The sequence below is a fragment of the Melitaea cinxia genome, chromosome 27, assembly GCF_905220565.1.
Source record: "Melitaea cinxia chromosome 27, ilMelCinx1.1, whole genome shotgun sequence".
Lineage (NCBI taxonomy): Eukaryota > Metazoa > Arthropoda > Insecta > Lepidoptera > Nymphalidae > Melitaea > Melitaea cinxia.
The window spans coordinates 5,894,991-5,915,770 of NC_059420.1; the positions used below are offsets into that span (position 1 = coordinate 5,894,991).

Here is a 20,780-nt window from a genome sequence, read left to right on the forward strand (position 1 = left end):
GGACCATCCAGCGGTTATTAAGTTCTCGTGATGAGTGAGTCAGTGACCTTTCTCTTTTATATGTATAGATTATGATACATTATTTGGACACCTTCTCGCTATCTATAGAGCATACACTTTAAATTTCTTTTACACTTAAAACATAGGACTTTCATACAAACTTCCAACCCCCCGTTTTACCCCCTTAGGGGTCGAGTTTCGTAAAATCCGTTCTTAGCGGATGTCTACGTCCTATAAGGAGCCTACCTGCCAAATTTCAAGTTTATAGGTGTTATAGTTTCGGAGATTTCGTGATCAGTGAGTCAACCTACCATCCCCCGTTTTAACCCCAAAAAGGGGTTGATTTCTAAAGATACATTATTTGGACACCTTTTCATTATCTATAGAGCATACATTTTAAATTTCAAGTATTTTACTTCTAAAATATAGGACTTTCATACAAACTTCCAACCCCCCGTTTTACCCCCTTAGGGGTCGAGTTTCGTAAAATTCGTTCTTAACAGATGTCTACGCCCTATAAGAAGCCTTTCTGCCAAATTTCAAGTTTGTAGGTGTTATAGTTTCAGAGATTTCGTGATCAGTGAGTCAACCTACCATCCCCCGTTTTAACCCCAAAAAGGGGTTGATTTCTAAAGATACATTATTTGGACACCTTTTCATCATCTATAGAGCATACATTTTAAATTTCAGGTCTCTTACTTCAAAAACATAGGACTTTCATACAAACTTCCAACCCCCGTTTTACCCCCTTAGGGGTCGATTTTCGTAAAATTCGTTCTTAGCGGATGTTTACGCCCTATAAGGAGCTTTCCTGCCAAATTTCAAGTTTGTAGGTGTTATAGTTTCGGAGATTTCGTGATCAGTGAGTCAACGTACCATCCCCCGTTTCAACCCCAAAAAGGGGTTGATTTCTAAAGATACATTATTTGGACACTTTCTCACCATCTATAGAGCATACATTTTAAATTTGAGGTCTCTTACTTCAAAAACATAGGACTTTCATACAAACTTCCAAACCCCGTTTTACCCCCTTAGGGGTCGAGTTTCGTAAAATCCGTTCTTAGCGGATGTCTACGTCTTATAAGGAGCCTACCTGCCAAATTTCAAGTTTATAGGTGTTATAGTTTCGGAGATTTCGTGATGAGTGAGTGACCTTTCGCTTTTATATATATTATAGATAAAACATAGTTTTTTCTCTTAAAGAGTAACTGCGGAGTTTCGTGTCGATTCTTCCCTGCAGAATTTACATTCCGTATAGCGTTAATACCATTGGACCAGAATTTAATCCACCACGCTGCTCTACTGCGGGTTGGCGGATATATTTCCTACTATCAGTAATGATCATAACAAATCCAATTTTAATTTGTAAATTATGATTCGAAAGTGATTTTGAGGCCTATTAGGAATTTAGTAATTTTTATTTTGATTTTGACAGTTACAGTACAGTTCTGTACATTGAAGGTAGTTTGAAAATATTTTAGAGGGTAGTCTGAAATCGAAGCTAACGATAAAACTGATTTTTTTTTGCATTTTGATGACGTGAAATTATTTGAATTAATTCGAATGAAACGTGGTATAATTTGAGTTCATACTACTAAGTTGGGTGCTATTTTTTATTTATTTACATATTTCATTTTATTGATGTGACGCCGCGTTGGCGCAGCGGTCATAGCCATGGATTGTACCTGTTGCGCTGACGGTTGCGGGTTCGATCCCCGCACATGACAAACATTTGTATTGGCCATACAGGTGTTTGCCGTGGTCTGAGTGTTTGTGCAGTCCTTGTGGGTCTCCCCACCGTGCCTCGGAGAGCAGGTTAAGCCGTCGGTCCCGGTTTTTATCACCCGATAGCGATCGTTACTCGTAGTAGGGAATATATCCGCCAACCCGCATTGGAGCAGCGTGGTGGATTAAGCTCTGATCCTTCCCCTACATGGGGAAAAAGGCCTAGTAAGTAAGTAATGGGATATTACAGGCTGAAGCGATATTTCATTTTATTTATTTACAAACAAAAAATGTACAATTGACGAGATAATTACGTTGGGTGCAGCATTTATTTGAAAATCGATTCTCTCATATTTTTGTCATACTTCAGTCTTTATTTGAAAATCGATTCTTAAACAGTAAACTCCAAAAAAAAGATCACAATCGGTACACCCAGTAAAAAGGTTTGAGGTAACACACATAAAAACTATACAGTTGTATTGAGAACCTTCTCCTTTTGTTGAAGTCGGTTAGTAAAGTTTATTTCACCCGCAGTTTTGTCAGCGTGAATGAATCTCATGTTTTCTAATATTTGGTTTTTTATTTATTTACTAGCGGCCCGCACGGGTGCAATGCTGATACTGAATATACTACAGAATGTCTTTATTCATAGTGTGAAGCTAGCTTATAGCATGATTATTAACATAATAACAACAATATTAAAATATGCGTCGTTAGATTACACGTTGTTACAGAATGCGTTGAAGTAATAAAGGTTCAGTGCTCGTTCCCCGTAGGAGATAGCGTGATAATATGTAGCCTATATGTTGACCCGACTTCTTAATAATATTCGTGCCAAATTTGAAGTAAATCCATGCGGTACTTTTTGCGTTTATCCCGGACATACATACAGACAAACAGACAAATATTATAAAAACTATATTTTTGGCTTCGGTGTCGATTGTAGATTACACCTCAAGTATTCTTTTAAAAAAAATATTCAATGTACAGTTTTGACTTTCCTACCATTTTATTATATGTATAGATACGACTAGCTCGGCAAACAAGCGTACGGCTCGCCTGATAGTAAGCGATTATCATAGTGTATAGAAGTCTGCAACACCAGTCGCAGATGATATCCCCAATCACCCCCAGGAGCTCTGGTCACCTTACTCACCAACAGGTACACAACATTGCTTGAAACAGTATTATTTAGCTGTGATCCTAAATAGAGAAAACCCTCTGGGGGTGTTGAGTGTAAAGCATTTATCATTTTATATATTTATTTATTACTAGCTGCCCGGACAGACTTCTTTCTGTCAAAAGTTAATAATTTTTTTTGTATTAAAACCTTCCGTGGGCCTTAAGCAACATACAAAGAAATAAATTAGCCGAATCGATCGAGTCATTCTCGAGTTATGCGCTTAGCAACATTCATTTTTATTAATATAGAAGAATTTTACTAACTGAGGAAGGCTTATAGGCTATATTATATTTTAGTACGCTATGCTCTCATATTATATCAGACACGGGTGTCACCGCGGGATACGACTAGTAAACAAATAAAATAAATAAAGAAATACAGCTCACACTTGGCCTGTTTGGTCGTGAAAGCGTGACAGACAGACAGAGATCTAGTGTCTCCTATTACTTATATATATATAATTTTTAGTATGGATCGCCTTTATTTAGTACTTAGGCTATGAGGATGTAGATTTGTTAGTTGACGAATTGGGTGTTTCATTGCTGGCTGTAACATTTATCTAAAAAGCAAGTAGACTAGACCGAAAATGAATATTTCTATGTACCAATAGTCGTTTCCTGTTTGAATGTTTTTTCTCGTGGGTTTCCTCAACTTGCCTCGGAGAACACGTTGACCAGTCCCGGTTGTTATCATACACACTTTATAGCGAGCTGTTATACCCGGGTTATGCAAGAGGAATTGCTGAGTCCTGTGACGCTACCGCGTCAGCAATATTGTCATATGATTATTGTTAGAACCTTTGGTAGTCAGTCTAATCCCATATCCCGAAGGCATCGGCTGCCTAAAGATTCAATAATTTTCGATTTCTAAATCCTATTCTAGTTCTAGTGAATAAATATAGTTAATGTGAATAAGTATAATAAACTTTTAATAAATATTAATAAATAGTTTAACCCTTCCCCTACATGGAGAAAGAGGCCAAAGCCCAGCTGTGGGATGTTACAGCCTCAGTCGTGATATAGGTTTAAATTTAGATTAAATAAATAATTATTATTTTCTATATTTCAATGGACGCTTCATTAGGAATCTTGTTTTTACGATAGCAAGTTAAATTGCTGTAATAAATGTACAATTAATTGTAATTTACAACTGTTCCTTGATGGTCAGATTGCAAGCTAAAGATTATACTCGTATTGGAAAGTAGTTTCTTTAAACATTATTATTACATATACCATACTGATAAGACCGTTGTGTATCGATTTTTTCGCAAATCAAAGGTAGTCGATTTATTTCAAAAGTGGTATGTATGTATGTATGTGTGGCCTTTGTATAGATTTGTTTGCAAAATTATTGTTTTCGATCTTATACTAAATTAATTTTATTCCACGTATCCATAACTTTCTACTGGATGTACCGATTTTGATAATTCTTTTTTTATAAGAAAGGAGATATCCCAAGTTTAGTACCAGGATAAGGAAACCAGGATCTGATGATGGGATCCCAGAGAAATCGAGGGAACTTCTTGAAAATCCGCAATAACTTTTTACTGGGTGTACCGATTTTAATAATTTTTAATTTAATCGAAAGCTGATGTTTGTCATGTGATCACATATAAATTTTATTGAGATCTGATAACTACTTTTTGAGTAATCTTTGATAACGCGCAGTTACTTGACTATTTTTTCGTCGATCTACGTTGTACTACTCGTCGATGTAATTGAAGTCGGTTTTTTTTCGTTTGCGAGCAAACACAATTATTTTATATTTGTAATTTAGTTGATGTTTTCGAAATTCGAAAATAAAATAAAATAAAATAACTATAACATTTTATATAAGACACAATAAGTAAAGCATCGGGTAAGAGCGTAGCTTATGCACACTGTATATATAATTGGAATGAAAATACATCAAGTTCTTTTTAAGTAATAAAATAGTCAACAGTTAATTATTTGTAATAAAATAGAAAGAAAAATATATTTTACGACATCCTGTCTGCAAACCTAGACTCGTATTGAAGTCTGTATTATTTAAGAACAAGAAATGGAATTAAATTAATTTTTTACAACCGATCTGCTTCGACTTTAATTAAATAGTTTGTAAATAAATGAATACGCTTCAGCCAATAATATCCCACTGCTTGGCCTCTTTCCCCATGTAGGAGAAGGATCAGAGCTTTATTCACCACACTGCTTCAATGCGAGTTGGCGGATATATTCCCTACTATGAGTAACGATCGCTATCAGGTGTACATGATAACAATCGACGGCTTAACGTGCTCTCCGAGGCACGGTGGGGAGACCACAGAGACTGCACAAACACCCAGACCACGGCAAACATCGTTGCCAATACAAATTTTTGTCATGTGCGGAGATTGAACCAGCAACCGCCAGCGCATCAGCCACAAAACAAGTGATGTGACCGTTGCGCCAACGCGTCTTCGTATAAATTAATAGTCCGGTCCAAAAAGACATTTCTAATTACAAAAACTGCGACAGAGCTGATTTGTGCTATAGACCCTGGGTGGACCAGTAGATGTGCCAAAAGTCCTCATTCATCCAATGTGTGCTAAAAAAGTTATTCAAGGTCAAAGGTCGAAATTTTCGATTTATTGGATTTTCTCGAAAGCAAGTTTGTTTTATCAAAAATATCGCCCAGATACAGTTGTAGGTCATAAAATTATCTATAATAATTGTGTTTGCTGGCAAACGAAGAAAAATCGACTTAAATTATATCGACAAGTAATACAACGTAGGTAGACGAAAACATAGTCAAGTAAATACGCATTATCAAAGATTACTCCAAAAGTTGTGACCAGATCTCGATGAAATTTAAATCGACACCAGCAATTTATACTAAGCTAACTCATAAAAGTGAACTTTACAATAGAGGCTTATAAAAGGGAAAAACGTGATACCTTTTATATTAATTAAGAAACTTATTTTAAATTTGGTATCTTTAATAGTTAATTTATTCATTGCAATTTCACATTTTTTTTTTATTTCATATAAAAACACATTTTACCAAACTAGGGATATCTCCTTTCCAACAAAAAACGAATTATCAAAATCGGTTTATAAACGACGGAGTTATCCCCGAACATACATAAAAAAATATATATATACGGTCGAATTGAGTAACCTCCTCCTTTTTTGAAGTCGGTTAAAAATATCATATATATATATATATATATATATATATATATATATATATATATATGTATATATATTAATACGCTAAGGTTACGATGTTTTTTTTTTAGAAAAAAAACCTCACAATTACTCCACATAAATTATATGTATATCACTTTATAGATAATTGCTTGCTCTACCGGCATCAACAACTAAAAAAAAAAATACTATAGCTTTTGTTTTTGTAAATTGATTAATTATTAATATTATATATATGACGGATTTTGATTTTGAGACAACGTCAACATATGATTGACGGTCGGTAATTTTTTTAATTATTTAGCGGTGAGTATTCTCACGGGTATAGCTAGTTTATTATAATTGTTTAGCTGACAATCACCATTCCTAAAGTATCGTCCATCTTAAAATTGAAGGTGCTACATTCTATTTATATTATATGCACGCATTTCCACACCACACCGTGAGGTAGTGTACTTGCCGCGTTCTTTTCAGCTTGGTTTAAATTTTCATTGTGGGGGGATTGATGGGGGGGGGGGGGTAACATCGCTATCATGTCACGATTGTATAACAACCGGGACCGACAGCTTAAGGTGCTCTCCGAGGCACGGTGGGGAGACCACGGCAAACATATGTATGGCCAATACATAGTGCGTTGTTGTCATGTGCGGGAATTGAACCCGCAACCGTCACCGCAACAGCAACAAACCAGTGCTGTGACCGTTGCGCCACCGCGGGGGTAAGGGGGGGGGGCACAAGGACAGACATCGGAACAGGAAAGAAATATTTGTACAAATAAAAATAATCATCCCGAGCGATCAGACAACGGTGTTTAGACGCGCACGTGGCACTACACCAGAGCGGTCGTTACCTGTAAGTGTACGCAGTCTGACCTGCCAAGTGCGCGTGTCGCCGCTCCAGGGTGGTGCTGGCGGCGTGCTCGGAGCTGCTGGGCGCGCTGCTGGGCGCGCACGAGGCGCAGGGCGAGCCCGTGCTGGTCATCGACGGCGCCGAGCCGCGCCACCTGCGCGCGCTGCTGGACTACATGTACACCGGCGAGATGAACGTGCACCACGTGAGTGGCTCCGTCCATCCATCCATCAGCAGGGCTATTCTGTAAATAACAATTTCGATATCGAGCTTCACCTGAGTGACAGCGCTCACTTCGAAAGCGAACCCACTTGACCTTGGTTTGGAATTCTGTAAACATTCCGTACGCATAAGCGATGTGAAGTGAGTGTCGAATCGAAGAGCGGCAATTTAGAGCTGTGTTTATTTTATCGATATTCTTTTCTTATGACTTTATTTTAGAATATGTGCATGAAATCAAGTGTCGAATCAAGTCTCGAATTGTGATGTATGAAGCGGTAAATCCCCTTACAGAATACCGAATTCATACTATTAAATGTCAACGTTCTCACGCAACAGGGTTCGACTCGTCGCCGCACTCACAAGTGTGGCGCTACGGGACTGTCGAGTTTTAATGAATACCAATTTGATATCTCACCGCGGATTCCGCTGTCGAGACACGAAAATGTTCTTACAGAATAGCACTACAGCTCTTAGCAGTTTTCCCCTATAGTTTGCCACTTCGTCCTATCTTGCGCCCTCTGAATATAGCAGCTTTCCGATGTCTTCTTCTGCTGCCGACTGCCCGCTCCTGGGTATATTGATTCTTAATTGATCGTCCGAAAATTGACAAATCTGAAGAAGGAGAAGTTATCAGCTTATTGACAGGTTATTCAACAGTGGGTTAGGTTTATCGTGACACCTTAAAATTGAGAATGAAATGTCTCATGTAAGTTATAGTGGTGTAATGGAATAGTATTGACGTACATCACAGCATAAAATACCCCACCCAACAACTGGAACAGCTGGGAAAGCACTTCAAACTTACAGGAGATCATGGACAAATAATACTGTTCCTAACTCTCGCTTTTACATGTGGTAAGTAAGGTGGCCAGAGCATAAGGGAAGGATTGCGGATAGGGTCAACAACATACTTGCAAGGATGAATTGAAAGAAATCAAAATCGGAATGCTGTGTGGCTACGGCACTAAAGAATTTAGCCACCCCCTCTCTTCCTGTGGGTGTCGTAAGAGGCGACTAAGGGATAATAAGGTTCCACAATCATCTTGGAACTTAAGAAGCCGACGGATGGCGGGATAACCATCCAACTGCTGCCTTTGAAATTCACAGGCCGAAGACGGGCAGCAGCGTCTTCGGTGGGACAAAGCCAATACTGCGGTCACCAACCCGCCTGCCCAGCGTGGTGACTATGGGCAAAACACATGAATTTACGTTATTTTTGGCGTAAACTTGTGGAGGCCTATGTCCAGCAGTGGACTGTATAGGCTGTAATGATTGATTGAATGAAAATCGGAATAAGGTACTAATGTGGTGTGGTTTGGTTTGCAGACGCAGCTGGCCGGATTGTTGAAGACGGCAGAGGAGCTCCGCATCAAGGGCCTGACGGATATCCGGTGGAACAATAAGGACGAGCCGCCTGACTGCGCCACAGGTGAGACCCTTTCAATCACCCCAAGCATTATAGCCAAATGAGACACTAAAGACGTTAATCCATGTTGTATTTGTATATTTTACGAAAAAAAAAAGTATATTCCTGTGGTGAGTAAGGTAGCCAAAGCATCTGGGTTAGGTTGGGGAGTGCTTAGGTGACGAATGCTAGCGCGACCCAATCTCGCCCCACCCAGGCTCACACTTGGTGGTTTTTGGCCAGTAGGAGTTTGACATAATCTTCTGGCGCCCCCGCGCTGGAGGGAATCCATGAAGGATTTTCCCCACGTAAAAAAAAAAGGTTGGGGAGTGCTTGTAATGCACCTGGTGTTGGATGCGTCCCATGGTCTACGCTTACTATCAGGTGTACTGCACTCTTGTTTGCCCCCTTTGTAGTTTATAACAAAATAGGTACTATGATGTACTCCCACTAAATTGGTCCAGCCCCCTTAGTCCTGGTCGTAACAATTAAAACTTAATTTTTACTCGCGCTGCGCTTCAGCCTGTAATATCCTACTGCTGGACATAGGCCTCTTTTCCCATGTAAGAGAAGGATCAGCGCTTAATCCACCACGCTGCTCCACTGCAGGTTGGCGGATATATTCCCTACTATGAGTAACGATCGCTATCAGGTGTACATGATAACAACCGGGACCGACAGCTTAACGGCTAAACATATGTATGGCCAATACATTGTGCGTTGTTTGTCACGTGCGGGAATTGAACCCGCAACCGTCACCGCAACAGCCACAAACCAGTGCTGTGACCGTTACGCTACCGCGTCGTCTGTAATTTGTACTCATTGGCTATAAAAATATTTCAAAATAACAATTTCAAAGTATACTTTTATCTACCTAAATGTCAAATTTTATTCTTGTACTAGCTGACCCGGCGAACTTCGTATCGCCTAACAGTGACTTTTAAGTATTATCACAAATCTTTTGTATGGGAGTATAGAAAAGTGTTGTTTTTAGACTTTTTCAGGAAATTTAATTTTTTTTTTTTTAGATTTTTTTCTCTCCGTAAGAACCATCCTCGTACTTCAAGGAACATTTAAAAAAAAAGAATTAGCGAAATCGGTCCAACCGTTCTCGAGTTTTGCGCTTAGCAACACATTCAGCGACTCATTTTTATATTATAGAAGATTACACTTTCGTAACAAAAAATAATTTGTTAAATGTATAGTTAACCATAATCAGGAGTTCTTCGACCTCTAGCAAATTAATCACTTGATTTGAGCGCTATATAACTTCTATTGCACTCCACGTGTGATTGTGACATAGGTCTGTCTGCCTTCACAGCTTCTTTACTTATTTATTTAAGTATATTTGACTAGCCCGTTGGCGCAGTTTGTAGTGTTTCGCGGGTTGCGGGTTCGATTCCCGCCTGAGTATATCTTATTTCTATGTATATTTATCGAAAAAATATTTAGCTATATCCGTCGGCTGTTACCTGTAACACAAGCATTAAGGTTGCTTACTGTAGGAAGAATCAGACGACCGTGTGTGTATGTTATTATTATTAAGATATTTATTTATTTATTATTTCTATTTACTTATATTAAGAAAAAATATATATATATAAAATTTCTTTCACCGAATTTAATACCAACTTACATGAAAAGTTAAGGAATCCGCCGTTTATCTGATTACGATTTCTAAAAATATAACAAAAAATAATTCCAGGAGCGGTGACAGCAACAACCGCTCAGGACAAGAGACCGGCCGACCTCAAGACACACGACAGGCCCGAGATCAAGACGCCAGACAAGACGGATAAGCAAGGCAAGCAAGAGAGGCAAGAAAGGCAAGAGAGGCAAGAAAGGCAAGAGAGGCAAGAAAGGCAAGAAAGGCAGGAAAGGCAAGAATGTAAGACTGCGCATAACAAGAATACTCAGGATAAAAATGTAGAGCGGGAAACGCCGGAGTTCGACAATCAGATGGATTCAGAAGATTATGAAGATAATATAGAAAAATTTAATGTTAATGGTGAGTTAGAGACACAAGCACGGACACAACATACACAAATTGAAATCAGGGGTCATCCATTGATTATGTGACATTCAGGGGGGTAGGGGGTCGACGAAGTGTGACAGTGTGGTAGCGGTTGCGGAGGGGTCAACTTTCTGTGATTTTAAGTATATATACATCTATATATATACTAGCTGACTCGGCAAACGCAGTCTTGCCGCTGAACGCTATTTAAAAATTGGGGTTGATCGTAGAGGGTTGAAAATTTAGGGTTATATGTATTTTTAATGTTGTATCATAAATAATAATTGTGTTTGCTCGCAAACGAAAAAAAAAAACTGACTTCAATTACATCGACGAGTAATACAACGTAGATCGACGAAAACATAGTCAAGTAACTACGCGTTATCAAAGATTACTCAAAAAGTAGTTATCAGATGTCGATGAAATTTAAATGTGACCACGTGATAAAAATCAGCTTTCGATTAAATTAAAAATCATCAAAATCGGTACACCCAGTAAAAAGTAATGCGGCTTTTCGAGCGTTTCCCTCGATTTCTCTGGGATCCCATCATCAGATCCTGGTTTCCTTATCATGGTACCAAACTATGGATATCTCCTTTCCAACGAAACAAGAATTATCTAAATCGGTTCATAAACGACGGAGTTATCCCCGAACATACATTAAAAAATAATTATATATATACGGTCGAATTGAGTAACCTCCTCCTTTTTTTGAAGTCGGTTAAAAATGTGAGCAGACAAATTTCTGTGCTTGTAGGTCAATTTTAAACTCTTAGCTAACAAAGCTTTGACGGAAAAAGCGTTTATGTAGTAACTGCTTCAATTTAGTTTTTTTTTCTATAATTTGTGGATGCAAAAAGCATACGTTTGTTCCTGTGTGTATAAAATTGTACATTTAATCCAACCTTTGCTTATTATATATTATAATTAACATTTTACTGGGTGTACCGATTTTGATGATTTTTGTTTGAATCGAAAGTCGATGCTTGTTTCGTCGTCCCATTCAAATCTCATCGAGATTGAAATTGAATAATCTTTAATAACGCGTATTTACTTGACTATTTTTTCGTCTACTTACGTTGTATTACTTGTCGATGTAATTGAAGTCGGTTTTTTTTTTCGTTCACAATTATCTGTAAATAACAACTGAGTACAAAAGGGAATAGAATATTAATAAAAACCCGCCGTGATAGCTATCGTTCTAAGTAGGTTCAGTATTGGAGTACTAGATGGCGTTAGTTGTACATTAAATCGCGCCAACGTTTGGTTCACCGAAGAACTACAAGTACTGAGGGCGGTGTTCGTTATGGGTACCGATTTTAATAATTCTTTTTAATTTTTTCTAAATCGCCGTCAAGGAATCATTGATCGCGCGATACCCTATGACTATGTATCTTACGCTTTACCGGATAGAAGTTATCGTCCAGATATCGTCTTGATAGGGACCTTAATGATTAATTATCCTTATCGACTATTGTCTAAATATCTTCTTGATAGGAGATAGGGTATGTAAATATCATTTGGACTTTAGAAGGTTATAATAATTATAATTATGTTATCCGTTGCCCTCAATAGCCTATTTTTAACCGACTTCCAAAAAGAGGAAATTCTCAATTCGATTAAATTTTTTCTTTTATTGTCGAAGTAGAATTCTACGCACGCTTGTTTTGGGTGGAGTAGGCTGGTGGATGCGTAACGAGAGAGTTACGAATAGTGTGATCGGGCGAGGCGAACGAAAGTTAGAGAGGGAGATATATAAGTTAGATGGAGCTACAGAAAGAAGTTTTACTTTAGTAGTGTGGTCTAAAGAACACTCGTTTTTTTTAATTCTTTTTTTATTTTTGGTTCACAATAAAAAATAATTGTACTGTAGTGTATTAGCTCATTATAGCGTATTATATTATATTAGCGTATATACATATATCCTAAACCTAAGTATAAATTACGTGAGTAACATATTGATAAAGTAGTCTTACTAAAGCATTCGACATGGTTTGATTTCCATCTCCCATTACAGTACATTGATGAACTAAAGTTATATTTCCGAATCCGCAGGAGGACCGCCGCCGCTGATCAAACTGCCCAAGAAGGAGAAGAACAACATATCGCAAAGGGAACTCTCAGATACGTAAGTGGCATTCATTGGTTCAACCATCCGAGCCCGCAGTGGGGCGGCGTGGTTACGATTCGGCCTGTAATATCCCACTGCTGGGCATAGGTCTCTTTCCCCACGTAGGAGAAAGGTCAGAGCTCAATCCACCACGCTGCTCCAATGTGGGTTGGCGGATATATTCCCTACTACGAGTAACGATCGCTATCAGGTACATGATAACAACCGGGACCGACGGCTTAACGTGCTCTCCGAGGCACGGTGGGGAGACCCACAAGGACTGCACAAACACCCAGACCACGGCAAACACCTGTATGGCCAATACAAATGTTTGTTATGTGCGGGCATCGAACCCGCAACCGCCAGCGCAACAGTCACAAACCAGTGCTGTGACCGTTGCGCCAATGTGTCGTCGTATGGTAGGTACTTGAAGCAGTTTTCATTTAATTTCACTTACATACAGAAATGGCTTTAAATAAGATAAAATAAAATAAGTTTCGTTTTTATTTTTAACTAATTTGTATACTAATACTATCTGACCCCGCAATCGTTGTTTTGCCATATATGTTATGAATCCCCTTAATCCCCCCCCCCCTATAACTCAGGGGGATAAAAACTAGATGTTGTTCGATTCTCAGACCTACCCGATATGCACACAAAATTTCATGAGAATCGGTCAAGCCGTTTCGGAGGAGTTTAACTACAAACACCGCGACACGAGAATTTTATACATTTATATATATTAAATTAATTATATGATTAAGTTGCGAATGTATGTATAAATATTTCTTCAATGAACTGATATCATAGGATTTTTGTTCATTTTCGGTCGAAATCGAAACTAAAGCCGAACTTCGAAAAGGGATAAGACCGTATTTTTTTGTGGGTGCCATTTGTCGAAACTGAATTCAATTTTTGACCGGTTTTCTAATTATTACGTGTCACTACATCGTCTAACTGCTAAATGTGTCGTATGTTTCCAGGGACAGCCCGAGCCCGAAGCGCCAGAGGGTTGTGAGCGGGACCGAGCACACCGACGACGAGAACAGCGGACACGTTAAAACGTTTGTATTTGTGTATTCATATGCTGGTGAGTGAGTGAGTGGGTGAGTGAGTGAGTGGGTGAGTGAGTGAGTGGGTGAGTGAGTGAGTGGGTGAGTGAGTGAGTGGTTGAGTGGGTGAGTGAGTGAGTGAGTGAGTGGGTGAGTGGATGAATGGTCAAATAAATAAGAAATTGATAACTAATCGCTTATATCGTCTTTGTATATGTGTATTTTATGTATGTAAGTATTATGTATGTAGCATGTTTATTATTATATAATATCTATATGTACTTTATTGCAATATATTCTAATTCTCACACCAATTATTTGTTCACTTCCTCACTGCAGTTTCTGCTTCATGTCCTTATATCCAAAGGTTGTCCGGAGGAGATCGCTCTGTCAGCGATAAGACCGCCTCTGTTATTTGACCGCATTTTATGTTACTACTCTTCTATCTTTAACTATCTTCTGTCCGGGACTTCGTTTTTTTTTTTTTTTTATGTCACTAGGTCAACAAACAAGCGTACAGCTCACCTGATGGTAAGCGATTACCGTAGCTTATAGACACCTGCAACACCAGAAGCATCGCAAGCGCGTTGCCGACCCAATCCCCAATCCCCCAGGAGCTCTGGTCACCTTACTCACCAACAGGAACACAATACTGCTTGAAAACAGTATTATTTCTTCCGTCGTCTGCGTGGAATAGTTACTTTGGGCTAACTTTAACTCGTATTTAAACTGTTTAAAACGCAGTGCACGCACCGGAAGCTCTCGAAAGGGAAAAAAAAAACCCGATTTTGAAATATTCTTCATTGGTGCTCCGCTCCCATTGGTCTTAGCGTGATGATATATAGTCAATAGCCTTCCTCGACGATAAATGGGCTCTCTAACACTGAAATAGTTTTTCCAATCAGACCAGTAGTTCCTGAGATTAGCACCTTCAACAAACAAACAAACTCTTCTGCTTTATAATATTAGATTTTGTTTTTTCTTCTAATGGTGAAAAATAAAGAGTATTTATTAAATAATAATATTAGTGAATGAATGGTCAGCGAATAACGAAATTTAAAGAGCGATTGGACGAATGATAAAAATATTTGAATATCATTACATAGTATAAAACAAAAGTCGCTTCCCGCCGTCTGTATGCTTAGATGTTTAAAACTACGCAACGGATTTTGATGCGGTTTCCTTTAGTAAATAGAGTGAATTCCAGAGAAAGGTTTATATGTATAATACATGCATGTTATAGTAGAGGAACACTGATAGTTTTTGAAACCGTGCGAAGCCGGGGCGGGTCGCTAGTGTGTAATATATGTATGGTCTATATTAACTGTTATCACGAGTGGGGGAAGAAACCGTTGTATATGGCAACACATCTCTATTCCTATAAGGGTTAATAAGATTGATGGAACTGGCAACATTGTCAGTAGTTAGAATAAGAACAGGATGTAATAAAGATGGCTTATCACAAGAAGACTTTTATTTATAAAACAACATATAAAACAGAAACCGCTATCGTTAAAGCAATGGCTGGTTGCTGTGACGATGGCGTCGGCGAACACACGAATAGAATATAGTGTACAGGAGACATTGGTAATTTATATTATTTTTCCGTTATTTCAGGGAAAGGGATCAAGAGTGGCGGCATGGGAATCTGGTAAGTGAAGTGTTTCGCCATAAAGTTGTTATTATACGCACTTGACGAATGTCAAAAAGATCTACCCTAAGTATTAAGTATTAATAAAAAAGTCAATTAGTCGAGGCAGCAATGCAACTTTTTGATATTTTTTATTCATTTAAATGAAACAACTTTTTCGGGTTTTATCGCGGTTTTAGTAACTTTTTAGATGCCCGACGTTTCGGATACTTTACAGCAACCATGGTCACGGGAGAAACTAAAAATCTTCGGAAAATGTAATGTTTGTGTAAAATTCGCGTAAACATAAGAAAACAGTATTTTTTATTTTTGCTAACTTCGATATGGACCCGAATTCGGTTGAGCTCGGCGGCGTTTAGCGGGTTTCGTCGATAAATCGGTCAATTTGTACTCTTAAATTTTAGTAGTTTGTTGACTTTAAGTACTTAAAATTATTTAAATTAATTATTATTATATTTATTATTATTATTTATAATTTTAGTAATAATAATAATACTAACTAGTAATATTCCGCAAATCCCGTCATTTAGTTATGTTTTCAGACCAATCGTTCGGTCTGAAATGCGACTTGAAAATTGCCAATTTTCACCTCGCAACCGAAAGGAAAGCAAATTTTTTAATGTTGCGTCACAAAAGTAGGTCCGTAAACCTCAGATTTGGATTCAACACCCCAATATACATATGGAATGAAAGAAATCGGAACTACCCCAAAATCGTTCTTAGTAAAAACACAATTTAACTGAACTATCGAGTCTTCACTTCGAAGATACCGCAATGCCTGAAGACAAAAGTCTTCGAGAAATGAGTCCTGCATGTGTTGGCGCCAAGACGTGGACACTGACCAAGGGACTGGTCCACAAGCTTAAACGCGCTCAACGTGCAATGGAACGGGCTATGCTTGGAGTCTCACTCAGAGATAGGATCAGAAATGAGACTATCCGCGAGAGAACGAAAGTAGCCGACATAGCTCACAGAATTAGCAAGTTGAAGTGGCAGTGGGCTGGTCACCTGTCGCGGTGGAGTGAAGACCGCGTCTTAGCAAACGCAGTGTGGGACGTCCTCCGGCTCGCAGGACCAACGATTTACGTAAAATAGCAGGTGTAGGCTGGATGAGGATTGCGGAAAACCGGGATGTCTGGCGCGAACTTAGGTAGGCCTATATCCAGCAGTGGACTGCAGTAGGCTGAATTGACTGATTGATTGTTATTGTGTGTTACTAAATAACCGCTTTGGTGTAGTTGTGAGTGTAGGCGCCTAAAACCATCGGTTTGCGGTTTCGATTCCCGCTCGGGATGGATACTCGTATATACAAATAATTATTTCTGGTTTGGATGTTTGTTCTTATGTATCTTTCCATCGTGTCTCTGGGAGCGTGTTAAGCCGTCGGTCGCGGTTGCTATCACGTACACCCGATAGCGATCGTTACTCATAGGGAATAATATCTAACGACCCGAAGTGGGGCTGCTCCACTGCCACTGCCACAGCGTGGTGGATTAAGTGGAAGCTTCTTCCACTCTGAGAGGGGCCTGTGTGGAGTGGTGGGACGTCATGGCCCCACCGTGACGGTGTGAGCGGTTGCAGGACATCACGGCCGAGCGCGTGGCGGGCTGGGGCGCGCGCGAGCCGTCGGACGAGGAGTGGCCGGACGCGCCCGACATCGGCTGCTTCCTGCGGACGCGCCTCCGGGTGGACGGGGACGGCAGCGCCGGTGAGTGGGGGGGGGTCCTATAGGCTGGGGCCGCGCGAGCCGTCGGACGAGGAGTGGCCGGACGCGCCCGACATCGGCTGCTTCCTGCGGACGCGCCTCCGGGTGGACGGGGACGGCAGCGCCGGTGAGTGGGGGGGGGTCCTATAGGCTGGGGCCGCGCGAGCCGTCGGACGAGGAGTGGCCGGACGCGCCCGACATCGGCTGCTTCCTGCGGACGCGCCTCCGGGTGGACGGGGACGGCAGCGCCGGTGAGTGGGGGGGGGTCCTATAGGCTGGGGCCGCGCGAGCCGTCGGACGAGGAGTGGCCGGACGCGCCCGACATCGGCTGCTTCCTGCGGACGCGCCTCCGGGTGGACGGGGACGGCAGCGCCGGTGAGTGGGGGGGGGTCCTATAGGCTGGGGCCGCGCGAGCCGTCGGACGAGGAGTGGCCGGACGCGCCCGACATCGGCTGCTTCCTGCGGACGCGCCTCCGGGTGGACGGGGACGGCAGCGCCGGTGAGTGGGGGGGGGTCCTATAGGCTGGGGCCGCGCGAGCCGTCGGACGAGGAGTGGCCGGACGCGCCCGACATCGGCTGCTTCCTGCGGACGCGCCTCCGGGTGGACGGGGACGGCAGCGCCGGTGAGTGGGGGGGGGTCCTATAGGCTGGGGCCGCGCGAGCCGTCGGACGAGGAGTGGCCGGACGCGCCCGACATCGGCTGCTTCCTGCGGACGCGCCTCCGGGTGGACGGGGACGGCAGCGCCGGTGAGTGGGGGGGGGTCCTATAGGCTGGGGCCGCGCGAGCCGTCGGACGAGGAGTGGCCGGACGCGCCCGACATCGGCTGCTTCCTGCGGACGCGCCTCCGGGTGGACGGGGACGGCAGCGCCGGTGAGTGGGGGGGGGTCCTATAGGCTGGGGCCGCGCGAGCCGTCGGACGAGGAGTGGCCGGACGCGCCCGACATCGGCTGCTTCCTGCGGACGCGCCTCCGGGTGGACGGGGACGGCAGCGCCGGTGAGTGGGGGGGGGTCCTATAGGCTGGGGCCGCGCGAGCCGTCGGACGAGGAGTGGCCGGACGCGCCCGACATCGGCTGCTTCCTGCGGACGCGCCTCCGGGTGGACGGGGACGGCAGCGCCGGTGAGTGGGGGGGGGGGTCCTATAGGCTGGGGCCGCGCGAGCCGTCGGACGAGGAGTGGCCGGACGCGCCCGACATCGGCTGCTTCCTGCGGACGCGCCTCCGGGTGGACGGGGACGGCAGCGCCGGTGAGTGGGGGGGGGTCCTATAGGCTGGGGCCGCGCGAGCCGTCGGACGAGGAGTGGCCGGACGCGCCCGACATCGGCTGCTTCCTGCGGACGCGCCTCCGGGTGGACGGGGACGGCAGCGCCGGTGAGTGGGGGGGGGTCCTATAGGCTGGGGCCGCGCGAGCCGTCGGACGAGGAGTGGCCGGACGCGCCCGACATCGGCTGCTTCCTGCGGACGCGCCTCCGGGTGGACGGGGACGGCAGCGCCGGTGAGTGGGGGGGGGTCCTATAGGCTGGGGCCGCGCGAGCCGTCGGACGAGGAGTGGCCGGACGCGCCCGACATCGGCTGCTTCCTGCGGACGCGCCTCCGGGTGGACGGGGACGGCAGCGCCGGTGAGTGGGGGGGGGTCCTATAGGCTGGGGCCGCGCGAGCCGTCGGACGAGGAGTGGCCGGACGCGCCCGACATCGGCTGCTTCCTGCGGACGCGCCTCCGGGTGGACGGGGACGGCAGCGCCGGTGAGTGGGGGGGGGTCCTATAGGCTGGGGCCGCGCGAGCCGTCGGACGAGGAGTGGCCGGACGCGCCCGACATCGGCTGCTTCCTGCGGACGCGCCTCCGGGTGGACGGGGACGGCAGCGCCGGTGAGTGGGGGGGGGTCCTATAGGCTGGGGCCGCGCGAGCCGTCGGACGAGGAGTGGCCGGCTGCTTCCTGCGGACGCGCCTCCGGGTGGACGGGGACGGCAGCGCCGGTGAGTGGGGGGGGGTCCTATAGGCTGGGGCCGCGCGAGCCGTCGGACGAGGAGTGGCCGGACGCGCCCGACATCGGCTGCTTCCTGCGGACGCGCCTCCGGGTGGACGGGGACGGCAGCGCCGGTGAGTGGGGGGGGGTCCTATAGGCTGGGGCCGCGCGAGCCGTCGGACGAGGAGTGGCCGGACGCGCCCGACATCGGCTGCTTCCTGCGGACGCGCCTCCGGGTGGACGGGGACGGCAGCGCCGGTGAGTGGGGGGGGGTCCTATAGGCTGGGGCCGCGCGAGCCGTCGGACGAGGAGTGGCCGGCTGCTTCCTGCGGACGCGCCTCCGGGTGGACGGGGACGGCAGCGCCGGTGAGTGGGGGGGGGTCCTATAGGCTGGGGCCGCGCGAGCCGTCGGACGAGGAGTGGCCGGACGCGCCCGACATCGGCTGCTTCCTGCGGACGCGCCTCCGGGTGGACGGGGACGGCAGCGCCGGTGAGTGGGGGGGGGTCCTATAGGCTGGGGCCGCGCGAGCCGTCGGACGAGGAGTGGCCGGACGCGCCCGACATCGGCTGCTTCCTGCGGACGCGCCTCCGGGTGGACGGGGACGGCAGCGCCGGTGAGTGGGGGGGGTCCTATAGGCTGGGGCCGCGCGAGCCGTCGGACGAGGAGTGGCCGGACGCGCCCGACATCGGCTGCTTCCTGCGGACGCGCCTCCGGGTGGACGGGGACGGCAGCGCCGGTGAGTGGGGGGGGGGCCTATAGGCTGGGGCCGCGCGAGCCGTCGGACGAGGAGTGGCCGGACGCGCCCGACATCGGCTGCTTCCTGCGGACGCGCCTCCGGGTGGACGGGGACGGCAGCGCCGGTGAGTGGGGGGGGGTCCTATAGGCTGGGGCCGCGCGAGCCGTCGGACGAGGAGTGGCCGGACGCGCCCGACATCGGCTGCTTCCTGCGGACGCGCCTCCGGGTGGACGGGGACGGCAGCGCCGGTGAGTGGGGGGGGGTCCTATAGGCTGGGGCCGCGCGAGCCGTCGGACGAGGAGTGGCCGGACGCGCCCGACATCGGCTGCTTCCTGCGGACGCGCCTCCGGGTGGACGGGGACGGCAGCGCCGGTGAGTGGGGGGGGGTCCTATAGGCTGGGGCCGCGCGAGCCGTCGGACGAGGAGTGGCCGGACGCGCCCGACATCGGCTGCTTCCTGCGGACGCGCCTCCGGGTGGACGGGGACGGCAGCGCCGGTGAGTGGGGGGGGGGGGTTGTGTGCCGGTCTGATGGTATCTAAAAAGAAGTCGGATAAAAATTCATAATTGAAACTACCGTCAAACTGTGTACAACATTTGTGTAAATAATATCGCCTGTAAGGTAAGAGTAATCAATGTGCGGTTTCATTTCTATAAATACTAATTGAACCCAACGTATTTCGTACCGGCATCATTTATTTCTTTATGAAAATATCATCTTTATAAAATTTTCTTTTATATAAACCTAATCCTGACAATAACGAACACAAAATAAAAAAGAATGATCGAATTCGGCACAGTCAATGCTATTCTGCACTTATATACTTTTCGGCCAGTTATTTTTATTTATATAAACAAAGAAACATCATTTGCGGTGTCGTGACGTGTCGTGACATGTCGCAACATATCAAAACGCGTTGCAAGCGCAACGTTAAGTCGTATATACACGGCCCCAATGATGCTATTTGTGTGATAATGACGTACCATAACCTGTCGTAA

The 20,780-nt window shown here is 44.8% G+C and overlaps 1 protein-coding gene across 1 annotated transcript in view; it reads left to right on the forward strand.

Annotated features, from left to right (window-relative positions):
* The window catches only part of LOC123666918, a 55,411-nt gene that overhangs the window by 11,830 nt on the left and 22,801 nt on the right, over positions 1–20,780 (forward strand). The window contains exons 3-11 of the mRNA XM_045600937.1: positions 6,976–7,129; positions 8,473–8,575; positions 10,257–10,559; positions 12,621–12,693; positions 13,659–13,739; positions 15,351–15,378; positions 16,960–17,086; positions 18,074–18,328; positions 19,532–19,783. Of these exons, the coding sequence (XP_045456893.1) occupies positions 6,976–7,129; positions 8,473–8,575; positions 10,257–10,559; positions 12,621–12,693; positions 13,659–13,739; positions 15,351–15,378; positions 16,960–17,086; positions 18,074–18,328; positions 19,532–19,783 (1,376 nt within the window). The remainder of the gene's footprint in view (positions 1–6,975; positions 7,130–8,472; positions 8,576–10,256; positions 10,560–12,620; positions 12,694–13,658; positions 13,740–15,350; positions 15,379–16,959; positions 17,087–18,073; positions 18,329–19,531; positions 19,784–20,780) is intronic.